Raw genomic sequence first — 25,753 nt, 5'->3', positions numbered from 1 at the left:
TTTGTTATCTTTAAATCGACATATCTAACCACAAAGTAAGCGATAATTTCACAAGCTTCGCTACTCCTCGCATGCGTTGAATACTCTATCGCCTCTCTCTTTCTATCAACAAATCCGGATGTGAAGCAAAAGGAATAACAAGCGGAATAAAGAATAACTGTGCTACGTAGATTTACGCTTCGGCTTTTAAATATCCTTGAAGTGTTCGTATATTTAATACCCTGCACTCATGTAATAATAATGTTGATGTTTATGAATAATATTATTTGAAAGATAGTGTATCAATTTCAATATTATATTTCAATAGGTTAGGGTATTAATGGTCAATTGCTGTACTTTTCAGTATCAATTTTGCTGGCTTGGTGGCTGTGTTTTGCTTCAAAACATTATTTTGTCTCCAGTAGTGCCTCAGTTGTTCGACTGAAAGTAATTAGACGACTACGAACAATAATGTTAAATTTTGTCTCTCATGCTATCCCTATATATATACGCAGCAAATTTCAGCAAAGTCTAATGTCATAGCACCATAACCATTTCCGGAACGACTGATAACCGTTTGGCGTACGCATACCAAATTAAATTTAAACTCAAATTCTCAAATGCTTGCTCAGGGTGGTTCATTAATTTACAACAGAAATCCAACATAAATCTTTCTATTTCTTAGGTATAACCTCTTTATTCGTCAATTTTTCAAATAAATATTCATGATCCTCTAATACTTTACATACATATATACGAAAAAAATGTCACAATTTTGTCTACGCTTAACCGCTACATTCTAGATTACATTCAGTTTAAACTAATTGTCTTCTGAGTTGGAGAAATGAATATTCAAAGCACAAGGAACAGATCGGTTTCGTGGGGGAGGGGGAGTAAATATCCTATTTACAACGAGTTACATATGGGATAAAATTCGCTACTTACGAGTAAGGAAGGAAGGATAGGTGATTAAAAGCTACGCAAACACTTTCTTTCGCAGAGTCTCATACAAATTTCGAATTTGATTTTCATCTCACTAATCTCCTCCATCGACTATAGGGGGAGGGGGTCTGGGGGGGGGGGGTCCATGTCGATGGCTACCAACTAAGTTGTTCAACTTGGGTTTAACTTATTATCACAAACAAGTACATGTACATAATATGCATAATTACGAGTAGAGTAGAGTAGATCCCTATGGGGGAGACACACCCACACCCTCCGGTTTGGGCGGGCATGGGCACTCTCCCCCCGCTTACAACTACGAGTTGATCTTGGCCAGTAGGGGCTGTGTCACGGCACTGCCGGCGCCTGCACCGCGTCCCGCCACCTGGGGACACTCGTCCAATCCATGGCCGTGGCTATTCGAGGCCGTCGTCACCGGCTTGCACAGCAGCTGCTTGTAGTTCTTCACCAGGTAGCCATAGTGGTGGGTGTCTGCGCCCAAGTTGGCTGTTGGAATGTTCTGGCTGCTGCAGCTGCTCGCACTCCGCTGGGGGCTGCTGCCCATCACCAGAGGTTTCACCACTGCCGAAGGTTGCATCTGCAAACCCTTCTGCTTTTCGATTAGCAATGAGGTCTCATCGCCATCGGCAAACTTGATCCTCTGGGCGCTGCCCAGGCTGCCCGTGTCCAAGCCAGAGGCGTTGGCTTCGCTGCGACTGCTAGTCAGCAGCGTTGAGATCGTGGGCGAAGGCTTCAGCCGGCTGCGGCCGGACGGCGGCGGCGGCTGCAGGATGCCGCTCAGATTGGAGTTCGAATTCGATTGGACATGGCCGTGGTTGTTGTTGTGGTTCTTCAGGGCTCCGCTCAAGGGCAGCCGGAAGTGGGCCAGCTCCCAGCTGTCGCTGGCCTCCTCCATGTCGCGCAAGGAGCGGCTACTGTAAATGTCGCACGGCTTCTGGGTGGCCTCCGCATCCAGATAGTAGTTGTTCTCAGTCTTTTGGTAGTCGAAGCTGCTGCCATTGAGCTTGGGCGAGCTGGAGCTGATCTTGCGCTTAACCCGGAGATTGGGTGAGTGCTCCTTTGGCGGCGGCAGCGCAATGATCGGCACGGCGGCAGGTGGCAGCTGTGGTGGCGCCACCACAGCCAGCTCTGAGTATTGTTTGTGGAGTGAGTGGGTCTGGCGCTGCGGCTGCTTGAGGGAGGATCGCCGCGAGAGCATGAGTTTGCTGGGCGAGAGGGGGTCATTCGGCTTGGGTACCTCCCCCTCCAGCCAGTAGGTGAGCATCTCGCCCTTGCCCTTCATGGGCACAAAGCCGCGGCGGGTCGTCACAAAGGTGCCGAACTCGTCCAGAGCCACCTTCGTGGTCTCGCTGATGTGGATCTTCAGGGCCTCCCCATTGGACTCCATGCGAGAGGCCGTGTTCACGGTGTCCCCGAAGAGGCAGTAGCGGGGCATCTTCAGGCCCACCACGCCGGCCACGCAGGCGCCCGTATGCAGGCCGATCCTCAGCTTGAGCCGATCCTCCGGCCGATGGTGGATCCTGAAGTTGTGCACTGCCTCCAGGAGGGCCAGAGCCAGGCGGGCAATCTCCCTCGCATGCTGATTCCCATTGCGAATGGGCAGGCCGGAGACCACCATATACGCATCGCCGATCGTCTCCACCTTGTACACATCGAAGTTCTCCACAATCGAGTCGAAGCACGTGTACAGATCGTTGAGGAACTGCACCACCTGCATGGGTGTGCTCTCCGCCGAGATGGCCGTGAAGCCCACAATGTCACTGAAGTATATTGTCACCTGGTCAAAGGTCTCGGCCACCACGGGCTGCCCGCTGATTAGCTGAGCGGCCACACTCTGCGGCAGCAGCTGATACAGCAGCTTCTCGCATTTCTTCTTCTCCTCGTGGTAGTCCTGGGTGCGCTCCTCCACGAGCTCCTCCAGATTATTGGCATACAGCTCCATGCGCTTCAGCAGATTGTCCACAATGTTGCCAGTTTCATTGTCCCTGGAAAGGAGAAGGGGAAACAATTATCCAGAGATCTGAGTATAAACTCTCTGTGGTTCCACTCACTTGTTAAACTTTCGTATCATCGACTTGAGAGTATTGAAGTCTGGCCTCTCGGCCGGATCCTCGGCCCAGCAGCGTCGAATGATGCCATTAATGTCGGCCTTGGTGTCGCCAAAGGGTTCGAGATCGGGACGGAATGGCTTCTGCATACGCTGCGGATGGTAGCTCTTCACCAGCTCAATGATCTCTGTGAAGGAATGGAATGAAAGGAAAGAAAAGGAGTGGCCTTGGGTTAGACTTCATTCGGGTGGGAGTTTTTTCCATTAAAGTTTCGACTGCTCCCTGAGCCCCCAACTATGTAAATTGTTAGTGTCAAATGTCATTTTGTGTCCTGCTCTGGCTGGGGAGCTGTTTCACCTGCTACTAATCCAGGAACACACACACACAGACATGTGCTCCAAGGACCGCTATTTGCAATTGATTTGTCCAGATCTTCTGCCGGGCAAGTCGCCCAATTGGTTAACCTACAGTATGAATCCCAACTGGTTTCATCAGGAGGACGTGATGCGGTCCATCTACAGCGAAGAGGACCTGCAATCGGAGTACCAAATAATGGGTCTAATGATGTCCGTGTCCCGGTCAAGGCGGCTGCCCCCGTCTGTACTCAGACGTGTCGGTGGCATGGACAACAAAACGCAGCCCGAACCAACCGATGCCGATGTGGTCTTTGGCCGCTGCGACAAATCGACGCCAGAGCCCCACTGTGGCTGGGGCAGATCACGCATCGAATGGCTGTGGCAGCTGGAGCGACAGCAAAAGCTGAATCAAGCCTGGCTAGAGCCGGTTCTCGGTTCTCTCGACCTGGCCAAGAGTAGAAGCCGCACGAGTACTGACAGCAGTGGCAGGAGCAAAATCAGGAACAAGAGCAGGCGGCATCAGGCATGCTGCTGGTCCTGGCTGCGTCACAGCTGCGGCCTGGGCTTCGATTCCGACACGGACAGCCTGGACGTGCCCTACTGCCGCCGCGAGACGAGTTCGTGATTTGTGTTCCATCTTCAACAGGGAGGAGCAGCAGCAGCAGCAGCAGCCCGTCGACAACTTTTTGGGTCAGCCGTGCAATCTGATTTCGATTTCGAGTGTGTGTGCTGAGACCGCAATTAAATTCGTCGTCTCCAGGCACATCCGAACTCTGAACTCTCCACAAACTGTCTGCAAAAGTTCCATTCTGTGGCGGGCAAATGGCAGGAGGGGACGCCGCTTGATTCCCAAACTAAAGTCAGTGCATAATTTGATGAATTTGTCAAGTGGTTGCCACGAGTGGTCCCTTTCTGTTGCTCTCCCTGTGGCAAGTTGTAGACAAAGTTTTGAGCGCCATTCGAAATCGGTGCGAGTTCTGAGTTGCGAGTTGGCTTTAGGCTCTGCTCTGTTAGGCATTCAATGAATTTTGTTGGGAAGCAAGTTGGTGGTGAGACTGGCAGATGGATAAAGTAGCGTACAGTCAGTCCTACTTTTAGTTCAATCGATTTCCTAACGCCTCTAATCCACTTAGGGATTCCATGGAATAAGCCAATGGTTGAGGTTCAATCAAATTCTTCTTCCTAAATCATATTGCTGTGCCACTTATGGGAGATCAGATATATTCATAAGCTTTAAATCACTTTAAACACAATCAGTGATATCACAAGTCAAGCCCGAGGCAAACCATCAATTGACTGATAGTGTTCCGACTGCACTGTCAGAGATTTGCCAGGCCAGACAGGACATTCATGTGCTAATTTGTGGACAAAGCCGAAGACCGGCACAAATGCCTCTAGCCCACCCACCCACAGCCACATGCAACAATCCAGCAGTAAGCCACGAACCAACCGCAACATGTGCAAAAATCTGGCATTAAAATTCCACACAAGCAAAATCAGCCGCAACACGAACAAGGAAAGAGAAATACTTAACCCCGGACAATGGACAGTGGCAGGGATACACAGGAGGGGCAGTAGCGAGGCAGAAGAAACAATTTCATGGCATACGTAACGTACCTTGTGGCGATTTCTCATACGCACACTTGCCGAGAAAGAAGGGGCCCTGTCGTGTGGTTATCTCGTGCACAATGACGCCAAAGGCATAGACATCGCCCTTCTGTGTGCCCTCGGGGGCACGTTGGTGCTCGAGTCTCAACAGCTCAGGCGCTGTCCACAGGAGGTCTGCAATTGTGAGAGTGAGAAATTTGCTGGGGGTTGAGAGGGGGTTGCGTTGCGGTTACGTACTGCTCCAGTAGGCGTGGCTGTTGCAAATGCCTCCATCGCTCTCCAGGTCGTAGCGCGAACGTCGCAGTGTGTGCAGGCCAAAGTCGGTGATCTTCAGGACGAAGCGAGAGTCCACCACGCAGTTGGAGGACTTGAGATTGCCGTGTGAGCGAATGTCGGAGCTATGGAGGAACTGCATGCCTCGGACGATGTCGTGCATGAGGGACAGCTTGAACATCCAGTCCAGCTGGAATTGCTCGTTCTCCAGAATGTCCTGCAGCGAGCCCTTTGGGCAGTATTCGGTGAGTAGGAAGCTGCGTCTCTGGTCCAGGCAGGCGCCATAGAACTTCACCAAATGATCGTGCTGCAGGTCCTTCATTCGCTTCAGCTGCAGCATGAGGTTGCGCGTGAGCAGCGCCTGCACATTGTCCACTTCGATGGGTTTGATGGCCACCTTGCTCTTGCGGAACATGCCCACGGGTATGAAGATCTGGCGATCCCCATTTATCGACACCATATCCTCGGACATCAGCGTCAGTTGGGAGCTCTGCTTCACCAGCGAGTGGAAGGATCCGCGCAGTCCCCGCTCGGCGGCATCTCGGAACATTACATCCTCCAAAGAGACTTTCCAGCTCATCGAATTGATCTCCGCCTCAGCGATGTAGTGGCGATAGCCAAAGAAAAAGCACACGGCCATGATGATCACCATGCTGCCCAGCACTATCGAGAGTATTGCATAGCCAGGAAGAGCTGAAAGAGTCATCGCAAATGAATGGAGGATTCAGGTGTTATATGGCTTAAATCTACTCACAATTATCGGGACACAGAGCGCCATCATAGCCACAGCTGGGACGATCCGATGGCGCATCCTCTCGATCCCCCGCCCAGTGGATCTCCTTATTCGACTCGAACTCCAGGCGGTTGTGCAGAAAGTGAGCGACAATCTCAAAGCGACCCGTATTCGGATTCATATCGAGCAGGGAGTAGGCCGACAGACGATCTCCATTGGCATCGATGGTCACGTTGCCGGTGATGCCCGTGAAGCTGCGATTCCACATGCGTCTCACCATATCCGTGCCATTGATAGGGCGTGTCAGCATGCTGGGATCCTCCCGGATGCTGTCATTCAGGGCGTTCGCATAGAGCAGGACCCCATCGAAGAAGGACGTGACAAATGCCGAAATCGGCTCGTTGTCGCTGAACGTGTAATTGTATTTGTCCGCTGCAATGGCTTTGATCTGTAAAATGGGCAAATCGCAGCCCAAAAACGCATTAATTCTCTCTGTTATCCCCCTAGCCAAAGGGCATCCCCATCAATTGTTGTTTGTGGCTGCTTTAATTGCTTTGGCTGCCACCAGCTCCTTCGTGAAAATTCAATTAAGCGTTCGCTCGCTTGGAAATTGCAAGGGATTGCGACTGCTACGTCGCAATGGCTGACTTTTTGTCCCAATCTGTGTGGAAATTATTTCAGAACGTCTGCCAGGTTGTGCCATTGGCGGAATTTAGTTTTGGCCTTCTACTTTGACAGGGATTTGGCTGGCAAACTTGCGGTTGAGCGGAACGGAAAACATGCCAAGAAAGTACTGCAATAACTTTCTGAGAGAAACAGAGGCTTAAGTTTAAAGACTATATCTCTCTCTTCTCGGCAAGTATTGATGGAAAATGTGGCCAGAGGAGCAGAGCTCAGTGCTCTGTCAACGATGGCAGCTCATTAGGCCAGGCGGCTCCCAGCTCTCAGCTCTTACGTGTGTGTTTTTTTGTGTGTCTCTAAGGACTAAGCACGTGTATCTACAGGCAAGTGTCCTGCTCTCTGACTTGCTGCTTATCAGCAAGTGCAGCAGCAGCAGCAGCCCCATTTTCATTTGCTTTCCTTTGGTCTGGCTCTGAGAGGACTCTGTGGGTTTGGCTTTTTACGAGTGCACTTCAGTGTAAAGTTGGGCCAACAAATGCTCTCCAGGTGTTGTCGGAGGGGCTCTGTTTGTTGTAAATTTACCATGTATCAACAGAAAAATATTTACGATTCCTCTCTGCTGCCGCGCCCTGCTCCAGCTCCACTGCAGGATCCTATGCAAAATAGGCTGTGGCCGAGTAAGAGCGGGAACGTGCACGGGCATTGAGTATGCATGAGGCTGAGGCTGGCCCAAAAAGCGAGGAATGCCTTCAACGGATAGCAGATGAAAGCAACAGCAAAAAAAAAAAATGGAAGTGACTACAAAAGCGCAACAAAAGAAATCTGGTAAAAATTTTCAAATTGGCTGGCACATCCATTTCCATGCAAATATCCATGGACTATCCCTCACCCACCCCTTTCACCCACTCACCTCATTGGAGACGCGCGTGTACTCATTGTCGTTGGGCTGCTTGGGGGTGACGGTCAGCATGGCGGTGTAGGCCTTCTGGGCACGCTCATTATTCAAATCCGTATCGTTCTTATCATACCACGGCTGCGACGTCAGATAGGGAACCCTTTAAAAGATAGAAATGGCAGGTAAAGAAAATAATCAATCAAGTCTCTCTCCTGCTCTCCTCCTTATGTACAGTCTGCCCTTTAATCAATTTTGTATTAATTTTTGACATACATATTACTTATTTTGCCTTATCAATGCAGTTTTAGTTTTGCCTTTTGTGCCCGTTCGCCGCCGTCGTGTTAGGTTTATTGCCAGCTTTGATATGCGTCATAAATTGTTTATAAATAGATTTGTAATTGTAAAGTGTGCGGAACCAGCAACACACTCTCAATCCAAAAGAAAACTCACACAGCTACAGATAACAGCTACTTCTGTTCGAAGATGATTCCATGTAAATGCATTTGAAATACATATTACCCTACACCTCTCCACTCGGACGTTATCATTTGGTGTTCGCATGTTTTTCGGTGTAGATTCAATGCAACTATCCCCTTGGTTACGAATACATCTCAAAATTATTGATTATGAAGACTGCAAGACATCCATGTTCATCGTTCAAGGTTCAATCTGAGTCGCATTTATGAATGGGGTTTAAGGGAGTCGATTGTGGGCAGAAAAAAAAATGAATATTAGATGCCTATGGTAAAAGAGATTGAGAGAAAGAGACATCTGTCAGTGACTGATATGCTTCCTGCACATCTGAAGTTTTTATGCATGAGATGCAGATGCAGTCGAATGGATTAATAAAGAGATTATATTCATGTAGAGAGACTGATTCTATCTGATATCATTCCCTCTCTTTATTTCTTATCATTCCATAGCTGGTTAAACTCGAAATAAAACTAGCAGTTATCAGGATTTATTCCCCCATAAATTTATTATAAAATATTCCATGCTTTTTAGCGCTTTGCGGACATTGAAAATAATGAATAATAGTAACCCATTTTCCCGAGACTTCCATGGGGGAATCTGTTGATTGTTTATTTCAAAATAGATCTCAATAAATAGAGCTTTTTTGCAAGCAGGAAATTGATTAGTTAATCCCAATGTATATACCGGCATCCAGACTAACATTCAGACAAATGCACTTACGAGTGCGGGTATAACTAGGGGTATGTGTATATAGATTACACTATATATAAACGCAACATTTTTCCATTGATTGCGAGTGTCATGAAGGTCAGAAGGCGATTAGAATGCATTTAATGCACATGCAAATATAGAAATTGACTGCAAAAAAATACTAGTATTCAAGTGAATTATGAAACTACATAGCTGGAGGAGGAGGAGTTCATCCATCTGTCTTTTCAGTGCAAGCCGAACATTATTACACTTTCATATGGAATATGGCAATAGATTTTATCATTCGAAGATCTACCAAACTATTTATAAGTATTTTTTATTAAAGCAACACTCGGTTGGCTCTTTGTTTTTAGATACTCGACTTCCTTTGGCAATATTTACCATCTTCGGTGTGGATCTATTCTATAAGCGGCTCACACAAAAAGAGCTATCGTGTTTGGGTGAGGCTGTGGGGAGGGTATGCGATGGGAAACAAAGAGACCTGAGACCATTACTCAGCATTAATATTTATGGGTTATCGTAATGAATCGAAGTCCAAGTCCGAGTCCGAGTTCCAGCACAAGTCTGAGGTGCTCTTACAGTCGTTTTATGGCTTTAATCGATCTGCCTCTGCCATGTGCCGAAATGCGGAATTTCCTCAATTTATAAATAGTTTTTGTGTGGCTGCCGAGAGAGGGTAAATGCAGATGCTATTTATGGACAACTCCGATTGCTACATTTCATAATTTTAATAACCTTGACTAATGTCTGTACATATGTACAGCCCGCACCTCGTGCGCAGTTTGTAAAGAATATTTTTGTTTGAGAGTGCGCGTGGTGTGCTTTTTATATTTTTTTTTATTTATTTTTTTATTGTGTTTGATCAAAGTGAAAGGCAACAAATTGATCAACTTTTGTATCTGTGGCATCTGTGTATCTGTCTGTGGTGGCTGTTAAGTAATTCAAAGATTTACTCACCGCGAAAATAACTCAATATTGATGAAAACATATTCGCCGCTATCGATCATATTCAACTCCTCGGCTGTCAGCATAATTTGACGTATCGACTGCGGATCCGCGCACATAATGACAACTGCAAAACAAACAAAAAGAGACCAGAATCCAAATTAAAATAAAAATAGTCATGTTTATGGCCTGAACTGAACTGGTGGCTCTCTTGTCATTAAAAATGTATTAATTTATTTAAAAGCTGCTGAAAACGAGACTTGTACGATTGTCAGTGGATCTGACGTCAGTGAATCCAAAAAGTGTAAGGAAGACAAAAACACATTGTTTCTTAAATTATAACTGAAAAATATCTTACTGGGTGCTCCACACTCAAAACTCAAGTTGATATACGTCTGAAAGCCCTCGATATAGCACTCGCTGTTCGATATGTCTTCAGAGCCAGAGAAGAGAATGGGGAAAGGAAAGCTTATTTTCATAAGACTTAACATTAGAATAAAACTAATTTAAAATATACAAAATATATAGGTAAGTGTTTAATATAAAACGGGGAATTAAAATATTAATTCTAGCCCTTAAAAATAACAGCGAAATTCTCGAATGCAATTTGGAGCAATATTGTACAGCTTTTCGTGCTGTAAAAGTTTTTAATTAACTCCATTTCAGCTAATCTGATATTTGCATATCAATTACAAATTGAATGCCATTCAAGCGCATGAATAATATTATTGAAATTAGTTGCATTTTGTATATGTTTTTGATGGGTAGAAAATTGGTAAAAGTTAACCCATCTGGCAACATTTTGATTACAAAATTTTCAATTTATATTCATGTCCAAAATGTTTAAATAATATTGATAGCAACAAACGCCTGACAGGTGCTAATTATTTTTGTGTCTAATGTGAAATAGAATTGCACGCACAATAGATCTAATGAAATCTATCAATTAAAAATTGAATGTCAATCAGGGAAAGTGGCAGAGGATTTTAGCAGATTTTAGGTATTCATTGCCACGATTTCTGATCAACAAATTGCAACACATTTTCTCTTCTAATATAATATCAACTACATCCCACATGTGGCACACACACTCAAGAGTTCATGTAAATTCCATCAATTACAAATTGAATGTCAGGCTAACTTATGAATACACATTCAAATGGCTGGCTGGCATTCGCCATAAGCCATCATAAACTGGCCAATGTAATTGCGCATACGACATGCAGAGTGCTGCATGATATGCAAACAAGGGGTTCCCAGGAAGGTATTTGCATGTCAAATGTGTTGCCAACAAATACATAAACTATATTAATAGTAAAATCGGAAACTTCTGCATCAGAGAGAGGGAGGTATTCATATATGTACATACATACTCGTACTGCATATGGTACGTATCACAACTCAAACACAGAACAATCAAGTGCAATTTTCTCAGTCGCTTACCCTCTCCGTAATGCAATTTTCAACGTCATCTTTTCAGTTTTCTTTGCTGAAATTTAATTACTTATAAGATGGAGAGCACAAGCCCTGGACCTGGGCTTGGCTCAATTTCAAGTTCAGTTGAAAAAACTTGCAATTGACTTGATTTAATTATGAAATTTTTATTTTCTTTACTGTTTGTTGCTTGTTGTTTGTCTTTTAAATATTACATCTCATCTCGAACTTTTTTCAGTGTTGTCTGTGTGTATAAAGTGTAAGTCAAGAGTGAAGGGAGTGTGTGTGTTTTTTTCTGCCATGATATGAATAAGTAATTAAAAGTTGAGCCCTGAGTCATACGGAGGTGTTCTCAAGCATAATTGTTGTGGCAGAGGACTCTGAACTTTGCTTCGGTTTATAAATCAATAACCAACACAGTGTAAATTATTTTAAGCCATAACAAAAATCATGTTTGTGTAAAGATTGACATCAGGAAGATATCAAATTACAAATTGAATAAATCAAAGTTCACAATAAAAAGATTTAAAGTGAATTTCCTGAGCTGTAACTTAGCTTATTTCTTATATAAATTATTCAATGAATAAAATAACAAATAAAAAGTACAGATTTATAGCAAAAGTGTTCTGATTTATGACAAAGAAAGTACTACCTTGAACTCGGTTGTATTGTTAGATATCAACCATAACAGATAATTAACTTTCTTTGTCGGCAAACCCAAAAATAATAATGCACGGCAAACAAACTCATTTAGCATTCAAAGCACTTGTCGGCATCATTATGTTTCAATTAACAATAATTATATGGCAAACAAAATCTAATTGGGAGAAGACTTTTGATATATGGAGTTTAACAGCAGTCATAAGATATATAAAGATTTCTTTATACGAGGGACGAATGATATATCAAAGCAGAGTTCTAGTGGCCTTGGAATGCTGATTAATTTAAGAATTTCTCTTGGAGTTTCCCTTAATTGTCGATGCCTTTTAGAAACAATAAAATCACAACTTAATTAATTACTTTATCGAATGTAATCCCTAGTCACTGCCCCCTTCGTTTTTATTTGTTCCCCCATTAAAATTCAATTAGCATAGAACTGTGAAGCGTAATGCCGCGAATTGCCGCACAAAATATGCATAACGATTGTAATTGTTTATTGTGTTAATTGCCTATAAATGAAATTAAATGAGCTGTAATTAAACAATTTCAGGCGATCCAAAAGGAAAGAGACCGGGCACATAGGCAGACAGACAGGCATCAAACAGGCACAGCGGCAGAGGTAGCCGCACACACTACGTATGCTTGATATTCGACTGTTTGTTCGACTGTCACTCATTTGTGTCCATGACAGCTGATGGCTTCATAACTAGCCCGCTGCTAATTTGATATTTTAATTAACAGCGAATCGTTGGCAATATTCATGCCCAATCAATTCACATTTCACATTTCAATTCACTTACAGTCGAATGCAAACATTGCTCATACGCACCGCTTTGCACACAGGCACTCAGTACGACTGTGGGGACTATTAATGATTTGAGAGAGAGGAAGACAGACTAATTAATGCAGAACCTGATCAGATATGTATGTGTCTTTGCTCTGCAGATAGCTATTCCTATTCGACTGGTTTCTTGAACTTGTCTTTGCCACACTCATTACACTCTTTGCGTGTCTATAATTAAATCGTTTTCGCTTTCAATGACAGAGAACGCAATGAGGTTGAAAAAGTTCAGGGTGGATGTACGCTCAAATGCATTGGCAAGTGCAAGTGTATCAGATGGGCAAACAAATCGACAAGGTTGTCTCTCTGTTGCATGCCAAGGCGATCAAACTATAGATAAGTATTCCTAGTGAGAAAATAGATGGGATGTGCCAGAAGAATAGCGAAAAACTGTGTGTCGGAAGGAAAAGATTGCATGTTGCTATACCATAATTGTTTACACTTACTTCTCGTCTGCATGGCCACATTCTTCAGCATTCGTGTAATGTCCGCCTTGGTCCAGGTGGTTGTATCGAATCCCAGCTGATAGACCGAGTGCTCTTCGATGGTGTCGTGGATGGCGGCCAGGCACAGGAAGCACACAGAGTTACCTTTGACCTTGGCATTCTCATTCTGGTAGATCAGGGCTGTGCGCGTCCAATTGAAGCTGTTGAGGATGGCTCGCACCACATTTCCCAGATTATTAACCTGCGCGCCCTTAAGGCGGGTGAGTGTGGAGTAGCTCTCGGACTTTTTGTTGAACTCCTTGGCATTGCCACCGGTGGTGAGGACAGGCACCTGCCAGACATCCGCATAACGAGAGATCGGAGCCAATACGTACTCGCAGGGAAGTCCAAACACCGCATTCACCTCCGGCCACTGGGTGTAGATCTCGAAGAAGCCAATGGGTCCATACTTCGAGGAGCAGAAGGTGTCCCTCGAAATTAACTTGATGTCGAAGTGGGTGTCACCGACAAATCCCATGCGCTGGATGTGCCGGATGCCCAGCTCCAGGACGGGCAGCACCTTTGGCATTATGCAGTCATTCTTGTTGTCCGACTCTACAGAGGGCAGCAGGGCCACAAACACCAGCTGGCGATGGGCTACATGGTGGTGATTGGGCATGGCCTGGAGGGGAATGCTGGGGAAGTGCTGCACCAGCTCCGTGATCTGCGATTTGTGAGAGTTCTTTGTCTCGGGTGTCTTGAAGCTGTGCTCGTCGGAGCTCGATCCCATGGTGGCGACGCCTCCCACAGCCTCAACATCGTAGAACCAGGCCCGGGCAGGTCCTCGACTCGGCAGCAGCACCACCAGCAGCAGGCACAGGCTCAGGCCGAGGCTCAGTCCCCGTAATGTTGGCCGGACCGATCTGCCAACGGAGGGCATCTCGGATGGGGTCTGTTCCGAGCTCTCCTCCACTCTGGGGAACGGTGTCGTTTTTTGTGTGGATTTCTCCCTCTCAGATGTTCGATTCGGTATACTCGTTTGGGTTTTTTGTCAAGCGTTGCACTTTGTCACTAATTTCGATCGCATTATTTATGCGAGTTCTTTTATTGTTATCACAGTTCCTTCTTTAATTAATTTTTTTTGGGACAATATATTTAACTTTTGCAGCAAGACCTGCATTAAAATTGAAATTTTCGTTTATTAATTACACTGTTTTGTTTGCTTCGAATTTTTATTAATGATCGCCGATTGTTCAAATTTAATTATCCATCGCATCGCGAAACTTTTCATTAGCCAACTGGTTCTTCCTCCCTTTATTTGGTTGCCCATCAATATTAATTAGTATTCTTATAGGAGGCAACGTTTTGTTTTATTTTATCATCATCAATTTATTGAGGCATTCACAAATATGCACAGCCGCCGATAACCATTGAAGGATAAGCCAAAAATCCAAAATAATATTTACTATTCGCATTTATAAATAAAAATACAGAGTAGGAGTACGAGTACGGGTACCGTAAATGCAGGCCATGAATAGCAGCCACATTGCAATTTTCATTCGATGTAAAACACTTGTGTGTGCTGGCAAATTGTTTTTGCGGAGAATATGAATACCAAAAATACAAATAATAATCGAATTTCGCTTCAACAGAAGTCGTAGTCTGAATACTCTTATAATTTAAGGGAGATTCAGGTAACGAAAGGTACTTGTAGAGAATTTTCTGGTAAACTTTACTGAAACGTAGAAGAGTTTATTAACTTATTATAGAAAGAACTTTCAAAGATTCCTTTCAGTGTAACTCAAAATTTCTGGAACTACATTTCCAACATGTTCCACCTTCCCCCTCACAAAGGGTATGTATACAAGACGGAGAGCTCCACAGAACTCATAAACAAACTCTTGACTATTTTTAGCTTCGAATCGCATTACAGATATATTTATGCAAATGTTTGTTAGGGCCAGACGGCACACACATAAATTGGAACAGTCCAAAACGAACCGTTTGGCGTATCTAAATCGGCTTTCAATGGATTTTAACAGATATAATTCTTAAGAAACAATTCTTGAGATGTGCGAGAAATACCCGTACAATTTTGGTGTAAGACTCACTTGAAGTCTGACAACGCATGCGACTAAAACAAAAGGGCTAAAAATAAACCCAAAATGAGGTATTTAAAATTCTTTTGACCTTCACCTGAGCCTCGAGGGAAAAACAACAAATATTTTGTTTTACTTTGTACTGACACGTATTTCGCCGCGGCTTGCATTGTTAATTTAGTAAGAGAGAGAGAGAATATTATAAATCTTTGAGAAGATTTCCGAATTCGTTACCAATTTAACGGCAATTAGAAAAGTAAGTAAGGAACGTAGTGAATCATTTTAATAGGGGAAAGAACCGAAGAATGATTCAACAGAATTCCGAACGCGCTTTATCGGGGACAGTAGTTCCTGGATTCTGAGCTCTTGACCAATTTTTCCGTTCTCCATTATTATCATCACCATTATAAAGCGGCGGCTGTGCGTTCATTAAACTCAAATCCAAAGCCGAATAACATCGAAAGCCTAAAGCCACATAGATATACTTCTTTGTATCTAAAAATAAACGCAGCCAAAAAAAAAAACACCTCGAAGCCATTCAAATGTGGCCAAAAGCGCCAAAAGACACAACAAACAATGGTCATAAACACAATGCGATGAAGAAAAAGTGGATTTGCCATTCGAGAGATCTATATACAAAATAAAATAATGCTGCCATAATGATGCCCTTTGGCGTTCAACTTTTTCTTATATTTATATACTTTTCTCTCTTAAGATTTGCGGAGCGGTAAACTATGAGGAATAATGTTCAGTTATGATCGGGGCTAGCAGTAAATGATGTTGGGTAGAATCAAAATTAAGATATTGAGACGTAGATTAAATTTACTTAGACCAGTTTTTGTCTCAAGTTGGACATCTAAATATAAATATAAATGAGACTGCAATCCAAAGTATGAACAAATAAATACACTATTTATTTTTGGAATAAGCTTGAATGAATTTTTCTTTCTGTTTTACGAATGAACTTGATATCATATTCCTCTACACACAAAAACACAATTTAACTTCTTATAATGCTATTTTTAAAAGCTTTCTTTCTACTTTATAATGAGTGGAGTCTATTCCGAAATAAGAACCTCCAAAACCCCTACATAGGAAGTGTTAAATATTCCACAATACTTGCCCAATTAATTTCTTTTAAATTTTATCGAAATATTGGACATTTATCAACACTTTCAATCAATTGAAGATTGATTGATACCTGATGCCAGGAGACAGATACCTCATTGCTGCGCAACTCCCATTCTCAAGGTTGTCGGACAAACAATTCGTCAAATGCCAAATAGTAGTAGAAATATGGGTCAATTTGGGGCTTGAGACGAAGTCAGACAGGAGAGACAAAGAGAGAGAGGGATGAATACAAGGAAAAATATAGCAAATTTTTTTTTCTCTTTACATTTATTATGATTTGAATTGTGTTTTTTTTGTTGGGTTTCAATTTTTTACGTTTTTTGGTTTTGAGTATTTGAGTATTTTTGGGCAAAGCGGGTCTTAAGAGTTTACACGTGCCATGGATTAAGATATCCCCACTCTTCACCCCTCTCTAAAGACCTATACCGGCCTCTTAATGGTGCCCCCATAGGGTGCCCCATCAGGTAGCAATCGTTAGATGTATATATCTTGGGATGCCGTTAGACCTCACTCTCCCACTGTGATTGAGACGCTTGATTTATGAGATTTTAATCTACACTTCGCACATTTCGTGGTTATACTATCTTTCATCGTTCCATGTTGATCGGTTTATGGTAATTCGTTTATTTGTCTCTCGCGCCTCTGACTAATGAAGTTCACGCTTTATTAATAGGTTGCCTAACTGGCCAACTGTTAAACTGGTCAACGTCACCTGTCATTTTCGCTTGTGGCTATTTTTAGAGCGTAAAACCCAGTCAACAAACCACCACCAGCTACCCCGTCCAGCTGTCGTCTCCGTACCCTTCGCGTTGCTGCTGTCATCGACTTGGTCATGTTGCTTAATTACTTTTCGGAGACCCACAGACTATGCAAATAGCAATATGGAACTGATTTGGTTTCTTTTCTGAACAACCAGCCGGCAGCTTAAAACCGTTCAAAAGTCGTTAGATTTATCATTTGGATAGTTAAATAATTAGTTAAGCTTCCATTTTTATGGCATATTTATGTGTGATTAGACACCTAAGTGAAGCATTCATTCATATTCAGTAGGGGTTCCATATGAATTATTAAAATAAGGCTTTGTTAAGAGATGATTATGATTCATAGGGCTTTTGTCTGGCAGTGAACTCTGTTGCAGTACTCATGTTTAATGAGTAAAGAATAAAAAGATAAGTATGTACAAAGTACAGAATGGAGACAGACACTTTTCTACCCTCCAAGATGAGTCTCCATCTACTTTTATGCAGAAGAAGTAACTCTAAGATGTTTATCTCTACAGAATAATTTATGGTTAAAATAAAGAACAGATAGATTAGCAGAATAAAATAAAATTGAAGCGTATTCTCTGCCGTAATCATATCATACCCGTAATAATCTTTCTACAAAAGCATATCTACTGTTCAGGAGCTGAAGAGATCAAACACAAATCATATAATCAAAGAAAATATTTATCATATCCTTCTTCTCTGAATTTCCCCTTTTATATCTTCGATTTTAGAGTATTACTGTGTCGCTTTTTATCTTTCTGCACCTAGCACATAGCCTTCTTTACGGTCATTACTACTTACTACTCTTTATTTGTGGGCTAATATTTTTGTTTTGGTTTATTTTCAATGGTTTTTTTTCCGATTTATTCGTAGGTGCTGCCCAAGCAGATTTCTGCTAGAGCGAAATATGAGCTGCATATTTGGTAGAGTGCTCTGTTGTTATTTTTAGCACTACTTGAACAATATGAAAACACAATCGTATGGCGCGTAATACTGAGAGTTAGGTAATCGCTAAAAAGCAGGAAACACTATGGAATTATTCTCCAGAATCGGCCATAACTAATTATAAAGTACTCGCACCGCCAGTTCGTAAGAGTTAAGATCATTAGTTGGATATGCGATCTCTGCAGTTCGATTTAATGAACTCGTATCAATCACTGCTCTCGCTAGGCACTCATTTACATCACGAACTGTAATCATGAATCAATTCAATTAGCCATTAGCATATCTTTATTCATCTCTGGCACTCACAGACGCTGTTGAACCGCTCAGCGACACCCGAGACAGGTGTGACAATGAGCTCTGTGTAAGCATTCATAAAGTTACACTATTCCCCATCTACGAGTATTCGTGGGCGTTTTAATTACACTCATTGCTTATTCACTCGTCAGAGTGAGTGGCACCCATTCATCCATCTCCCCTTTCCGTGGAAACTTTATGCATAAATGTTTACGGAAAAACATTTATTTGTACATTGCACTCTTTATGCTGTGAAAAATCAACAAACACCAAAATCCAAAACAACAGCGACAACAAAAATACAGTAAAACTAAACAAAAATGCGAAAATGGAACCAAAAATGCAAGGCAAGCGATGCTGAATATTCCATTGGGGGATTTGAATGGAAAAACAATTGTTAAGCAGTCGCAGTTTAAATGCTCTAATGAATAGTTAGAGAGTTTTAAACATAGATTGGAGAAGGATATACTATAGGGGTAGGAAAACTGTTAAAAAATCGAATTTCCAATACTAAGAGTGATTTGCTAATATCTTAGCGACCTGTTCTGTGAATGTTTCCTATTATAAGACATCATTTTGCACATTTTCTCCTAAAAAATTTCCATTAAATTTAATAGTATTTATCCTCTTTAACATTGTATTCATTCTTTCCTCTCCACAAAGCCGCTATACCCTCGACAAATTTTCCAACGGAAACATTTTCAAATCGCTGAACAGCAACAGTGAAAAATTTTACAAATTGTATTTCAAGTTCAACACGTCTGTCAGCACTGACCCCACGCTACTGCTGACGTTTTTTTCAGTTCTGTTCTATTCCCCTGGGTAGTACTGTCCACTGTCCGCATCGATACAATATATGAACAATATTGTGCACTGTCCGTTCTATCAGTTCGCTCCGATGTCCGATTCGGGTGACCCTTTCCCTTTGCATGAATGTAAAATATTTTCAAAAGCAATTAAACGGGCCCCAAAAAATGAAGCCCCAAAAAATGAAGCCCCAAAAAGAAAGAAAACCAAAAATTGTTGTGCTTTGAAGGAGCAAACACGTTCTTCTGGCTACTGCGACTGGAACCTGACTACTGGATCTCCAGCATTTTGTTTGATTTTGCGACAATTATAAATATGAAGAAAGAGCAAATAAATAAGCTGGGAATTAAATTAGCAAAGGCTTAAAAAAAGCAGATTTTGTTGTGTGTTTTCAGTGCCACAGATTTAAAAAAATTTTTTGAGCAGTGTTCATTTAAATTCAACAAAAAATGTTTGCTCATATTTTATTCAGTTTTTTCAGCAATTAGTTATGAAATCAAGTTCCCAACACTTAAAATCTGATCAGAAATATTTATTTATGGCCAATATATATAATTAGTGCTTCCAAATATGACCAGCAATATTTATTATACCAAAACTAGTGCCATAAATCAAAATAGTTGTTTACAGCGTTCCCATCAAATTACAAAATAATCGGAAATGATAAATAAACGATGGCAAATGCCATAAATATTTTGCAAACAAATCCCATTTTTCGGTCAACGCGAAATGATTTGTGAAGCTTTTGGGCTTCTGGGTATCCGACAGATTTGTCGCTTATTAATTAACATTAATTTCGTTGTGGTTGGGCTCCATTGTCGCACAAGTGTTAAGTGTCTGCAAGGGTTAAACACTTCCATTTCATTCATTATTTTCCTTTCTAATTTCACTTTTTCTCTTAATATTTATTCATTTATAGATTCTTTTATATCGCCTGCACATTGTGCCAAGATCTCAATTGTATTTACTTTTAATTATGCGCTTTTTATCTTATCACTCGTATTTTTGTATTGGTTTGCTGCTATTGATAAGGCATATCATTGAGCATACAATGTGGAAAAAACCAAAAGCCGTCGCATTTTAAATATTAATATTTTAAATTTTGGAAAAACGCGCGTTTCTGTTGAGTTTTTCTCTTTTTTGTCGATGCGTTTCGTGCGCGATTTTCTCAGCGCTTCGAACGCGCTCGAATCGTAAAACCGAACTGAGGAATCGGCAGCAGGCCGCAAACGACACGACGATGGCGATGGATGCCGAAGCTTTGGCAGCGACGCTAAAGCTTTGCCGGCGACGCCAACGCTAATCAGCGACTGCGCTGCCAGCTGCTGCGTAGGTGATCCGCAATGTGGGAAAATGGAGACAGGCAGATGTAAAGTAGAGGATCCTATACAGGATTTGATTAACATTTGTGAAATCTACTGCCACACACTAGCCGATTTCCCTCTGGGGATCACTTAATTTTTGTTTCCCATAACTACGTGCAAAGTTTAAATTTTTAAATAATCTTCTAGTAATTCATCTTTCCTTTTATTTATTTTGTTCATACGCATGGAAATGTAACCAATACTTATGACCAATATGATTGTAGCTCTGATTTTTATGGTAAAAAATTCGATTGAAATTTTGCCATGGGAAATTAATGAAAGCATAATCAACAAAATGAATCCAGACCCTTGGGCAGAATACGCATGTATTCAGGCTTTCTTTGGTTCTTTTTTTCTCCTGTCTATATGCCTGTTGTCCATTACGTTCTCACATGGCCAAATCCAATTTGAATTTCAACTACGTTGGAGATACATTCGCATACAGGACTTGTACTTGTGCTCCGCTTCTGCTTAGATTACATAGATACACATACACATGCATACAAATGGAAGGCAGATAATACTCGTACGCAGCGTGGCACGCATAAAGTGTTTGGCTGGGTGTCAGTGTGGTGCACCCATGCTTGTGCACTCCATTTCCTTGCGTTCCCATGCTTTCATATTTCAGTTTTATTCTCACTTTCGTTCTATCTGTGTGTTTCTTTCTTCCTTTTTCCTAGCACTTGAACTTAATAAATCACATGGATGAGACCGAGTTTTTTGGGTTGAGAGAAGAAATGAGTGTGGACCGGAATGAGATGCACTTGTTGCCATCATTTTATCTGTGTCTTGGTGCCTTATAGATGTCAGAGTGTGTGTGTGCACTGGGTTAGTGAATTTTTGAGTTACTGTAACTGTAACTGTATGTTGTTGGTTTTTTTATAATTGCTTGCAAGCTTTGCAGGTTTTCGTGTTTGTTGTGTCAGCAATTTTTGAATTAAACCAACTGGTGCCCAGGATTTCAAGAGGAACAGGATCTGTTCACATCTGTTCACTTCATGCATCAAATACTCAGACAGTGCCAGACAAGTCTGTCCTTCTGTCTGTGTCTCTCTCTGTATCTCTTCCTCTCTGTGTATGTGTGATAGCCCATAAATTAGAGTCTTCATGCCACGCATCGCATTCAATGCCAGCCATTGCTGCAATTTCCTGTTTTGAGGCTGGCATGGCATTCACACAGCTAAATGGATATATAGTTAAATGGATGGATGGATAGATAAATAGCTGACGGCCTTGGCAGATGGCAATCAGAAGAAAATCTATCCAGTTTGACTTCTGGCTGTAGTATGTAGCATGGGAGAGGCCATAGAAGTTGTTTCTGTTTGTTATTGAAAGCGACAGAGAGCATTTCCTTTTGAAATTGAAATTAAATTCCTATTCCTTTGCTGCCCAGTCACTTTTGCCACTCATCTTTATATGCAGCGCGGACATTTACATTAACATTTTATTCAGTCGATGCTGGCTTTCAGTAGTCCATATAAATTGTCAATAAAGGCGCAAATGACTCAAATTAAGTTGTCTGGTAAAAATGTTAAGCATCCTCTCTTCTGTCCCTTTCCTTATCCGTTCCTTTCCCATTTTCTCTCCTTCCGGCGGACTGGAAATGGCATCAGCTGAAAAAAGCACTAAGGGAATGCCATCGAAGACAGAGGGAGAGAGAGTAAGCCGAAGAATGCCAATGTTGATTGCACTGGGCAAGGACATCAGTCGGAACCAGCACAATGACTGGCCACAGACACATCACATCACGCATTCGCCACCGTGGCTGCACACTTGCCCTTATCCCTTTGTACAAGAAAACGTAATGTAAACGAATTTAAATCAATTCCTTAAGTATCGTTCTTATTGAAATTAATAAATAAAAGACTTTATGCTTCATTCATCCATCTCTCTCTCTCTCTGCAGACAGAGGTTTTCCTTTTCCCTTACATTGCATGGCTCATACGCAGTGTTGTCTGCATTCAATATGTGGCATGGCTGTGGCTCTATATGGGCGTGGATGAGTGTGTGTGGGTGAGTATAGCTCCAAGCAATAACTGTAAATGAAAACAACAAACAGGGAAAACAGAATCTTTATGATAACGATAGATGCCAAAATCAGTAGAATTGGGAATACTCTTTTCATTCCACACACAAGAAGCAGCACCACCCGAAGCTCTCTCCAGAGAAGTTCATATTAGCATTCCTTAGTTGATATAAATCACACGATTAACCCCAACGTTAACAGCGACTAAATTTATGCAAATTGAATACCAAATGATTATATTTAAATAGTTTTTGAACATGAGCATGAGCATGAACATGAACATTTCTTGTCCCAAACAATTTGTAAATCGTTCACTTACACTCCAAACTGATTTCCATTTTCTCTGGCAAGTTGGCTCTGCCTTGAGCCTGGCAATATGCCGCATCAAAGGGATTCCACTGCTTGTTCCGGGGATAAAGGAAAGTACTAACTAAAAAATCTCACAGCCAACTCGTTTACAACTTGTTGTCTAGCACACATTTTTATCAGACTACATGCCTGTGTCTGAACAATTGTTTAACTAATATCTAGAGGTTACAGGAAGATAGCTGTAAGGAGTTGCATATGACAGGGAAGACGGGACAGCGCTTGGATGTGTGCTGCTGACTTTATTGTTCAATTTTTTTGTGCGTGTTGTGCAATTAACTTGAGCTCTGGATGGATAAATGACTCAACAGGGTCTCCTGCCCTGCTCAGACTGGAACTTGATTTTCAGGATATTGCTGCATACCCCTTTGTCTTATTAGTACTCTGCTAATGATTTGTGTGCAACTTTTCACCGTAATTAAAGCGAATAGCTTTTAGACAAGTTGGCGAGAAGAATCTATATGGGGTAAAAGGCGGAACAATGGCAGAATTTTATAATTAATTCTATTTGCATGCTTAATCAAAAGGTTGCCTCGTCTTTCACGAAAACTTTTTTACAAAACTTTTGCTCTCCGCACTAACCAAATGTGCTGAGCACACTCTCCCAGGCGGATGGGGTTTTGGGTCGGGTTATAGTCTATCAAAACTTTTAGTTCTATGCTCGGAAAAGTCAGGAAGATGCTTGAGAAAAATTTGGTACAACCTTTAGCCAGCATTTTCTATCACTCTGACTCTTTTTCTCTGTGTATCTGTGTATGTCCTAGCTTAGGTGTGTGTGTGTCAGTTGTGGCAGCTTGTCTGCGCCCCAGTGGCTTGTTACAGTTCCCACTGTGGGAACCGCATCAGAACATCACAAACGAATATCAAAGCCCCCAAAATGGTTTCAAAATATGACACTTTAATACCCTGAAAGGGCAGAGGGGCATTTTCTGAATGGGTATATTAGCTATGATGTGGAATGCAAGTAGTCAGAATTTCACAATTTCTGTTGTAAATTTTTTCAGAATGTATTCTCTAAAAATGTGGATTTCACTCTATGAGTGTCAATTTATTTCAAGAGAATTTACAGTTCGTTAGTTTCTACCATATTTGATTACCAGCTCGACTGCTTTTTGGGGTTTTTGGGCTACGGCTGCTACCAGCTGGTGAGAGCTGAGCGATGGCCACATCTGGTGTCGGCATTATTACCCAGCTCTCAGTCCTGTTAATGATGCACTGCGGCGGTCTGACAGGCAGTTTGGCCATGACACCAACCACACTGTGACACCTCGGTGTCCCTTTTCCCTTCTACTTCCCATGTTGTCCCTCTGCAACACTTCTTCTCTTCTGTTCCATCTCTGTCTCTCCCACATGGATAAGAGCTTTGGGAAATTTATAGTTTTGCCACTTTAACGATTTAAACCGCACTGCAGTGGCCCCAGGAGAAACAGCAGCAGCAGCAACAACAGCAGCAACAGCAGCCGCATGCAAATAATTGAAAAAGTCATCTACTCTGTGGCATTATGGATTTCTTTTTGGCCAATATGCCAATATACACTACACCATTTGGTCAGCCAATTAATTAGTCAAGGAAATTGAACAAGACTGCTACGGTTGCAAAAATATTTCCCATAGCTTGCGGTGGTAGCAAAAAATTTATCGAAATCTTTGGGCTAAAATTGAACAAAAAATTGACGTGGCAAAAAATTTGTTTAAAATTCAATAAATTTCGAGTTTATGTGAGGCATATCAACAGAATATACATATATATATGTACATATATATTAATTATCTTATATTTATATGAGCAAAGAATTTATTGTACATTTATGTATATTTTAGCTATTTGAAATTCAATTGTAATCTTAGCAAAATCAATGGGAAAAAAATAACAATAGTTTGCTAGCTGTATGACCTCATGGCGGAACAACTAAAAAAGTGGTTTCCGGGCGCCAATTACATGTCCAAAAACAAGGCAAACAGCCAAAATGTATGCCAAACTTTTTTTACTCCACTCTGTTTGCATTTTGTGGTGGCTGCCTTTGATTGGCGAAATGTGCAACTCCAAACAGCAAATAATTATATAATTTATGTGCACACAAATTTCCGGTTTCGTTTTAATTTGATAATTTTTGGTGTGCAGGAATCTAGTGAGGGTGAATAGGTGAGAAACTATGGAAAATATTGTCTATATTTTATGGAATTATTGATAAGGGTGAATTGGAAGAGGAGACTCTGCTGCTTCAACTAACTTAAAGCTTTTGTCGTAACTATTTTAAGGTGCCGGCCCTTTAAATAGGTTACGCCCAGGGGCTGTCAACAAAACAGAAAAAAACTTGTCTCACATATACCTGAAGACAGGGAAAAGAACTTTGGTGTGTGATTTGCCACATTTGAATAATTGATTAGGACCTGGGGTTCAAACCGGTCAAGAGTTGCTCCTTTGTCATATTGATAGCCTTGTTTTTGGGTAAATATCCATTTATTCAGAATTAAACCAAACCACGCAGTTATGCAGACATATTAAATGTCACAAATGCATAAAGCGAACCAACAGGGGCCCTGTCAGTGGCAAATTGGGGTTAAATTTAATTGAATTTATGCTTAACTTTTGTATGCCCCAGCTGAATGGTTGTCTTTGATTCTGTAGGTAGAAAGTGGAGGCGTTTCTTCCCCAACAAACTCACACTATTGTTCACTGCTTTTGTCTTCTCATATGCCACCATCTATCTTGGGGGCTGTTGGTGGATGCAGCAACTGTGGGACACAGCGGCCTGACAGCCGCATAATGAAAAATTCCAAAGATGACATTGTGATTTTGGTTTGGGGCAAACAAGATTATTTCTCTATACAGTCTTCTCTTTGGCAAACACATAAAGCCAGAGAAGATAATCCTCGAAATTGTGAAAAATTATTGGGAAAAATGAAAGTTTGTTTCTCATATTTTGCTCATTTAAAGTCCACTTCAATAAACGAAAATGTGAAATAGTTTAGGTTCGCAAAAAATTG

General features: G+C 41.8%; 2 protein-coding genes across 2 annotated transcripts; one reads left to right on the top strand and one right to left on the bottom strand.

The window, feature by feature from the left end:
- Nucleotides 1-1,063: 1,063 nt before the first annotated feature.
- On the bottom strand, nt 1,064-20,213 carry LOC111071653 (atrial natriuretic peptide receptor 1). Its single transcript, XM_022363112.2, has 9 exons — nt 19,978-20,213; nt 12,988-14,140; nt 9,619-9,733; nt 7,492-7,636; nt 5,982-6,408; nt 5,192-5,920; nt 4,964-5,128; nt 2,994-3,177; nt 1,064-2,927 (listed from the first exon to the last, which is right to left on the bottom strand). Exons 2-9 carry the CDS (start codon nt 13,904-13,906, stop codon nt 1,238-1,240), a joined length of 4,374 nt encoding a protein of 1,457 aa, XP_022218804.1. The 5' UTR covers nt 13,907-14,140; nt 19,978-20,213; the 3' UTR covers nt 1,064-1,237.
- Nucleotides 3,235-4,109, top strand: LOC111071661. Its single transcript, XM_022363139.2, has one exon. It carries the CDS (start codon nt 3,381-3,383, stop codon nt 3,969-3,971), a length of 591 nt encoding a protein of 196 aa, XP_022218831.1. The 5' UTR covers nt 3,235-3,380; the 3' UTR covers nt 3,972-4,109.
- Nucleotides 20,214-25,753: the final 5,540 nt, after the last annotated feature.

The sequence above is a fragment of the Drosophila obscura genome, unplaced genomic scaffold, assembly GCF_018151105.1.
Source record: "Drosophila obscura isolate BZ-5 IFL unplaced genomic scaffold, ASM1815110v1 contig_4, whole genome shotgun sequence".
Taxonomy (NCBI): Eukaryota; Metazoa; Arthropoda; class Insecta; order Diptera; family Drosophilidae; genus Drosophila; species Drosophila obscura.
Note: the sequence above shows the minus strand (reverse complement) of the source record. Positions and strands in the feature narration are given on the sequence as shown.

Excerpts from the sequence above, each read along its gene's own strand:
- LOC111071661 (XM_022363139.2), top strand. The coding sequence starts at position 3,381 with ATGTGCTCCAAGGACCGCTATTTGCAATTGATTTGTCCAGATCTTCTG.
- LOC111071653 (XM_022363112.2), bottom strand. The coding sequence starts at position 13,906 with ATGCCCTCCGTTGGCAGATCGGTCCGGCCAACATTACGGGGACTGAGC. Across the intron at positions 9,734-12,987 it reads TGTGGCCATGCAGACGAGAA|TTGTCATTATGTGCGCGGAT; the intron begins GTAAGTGTAAAC and ends TTTGTTTTGCAG. Across the intron at positions 6,409-7,491 it reads ACACGCGCGTCTCCAATGAG|ATCAAAGCCATTGCAGCGGA; the intron begins GTGAGTGGGTGA and ends CCCATTTTACAG.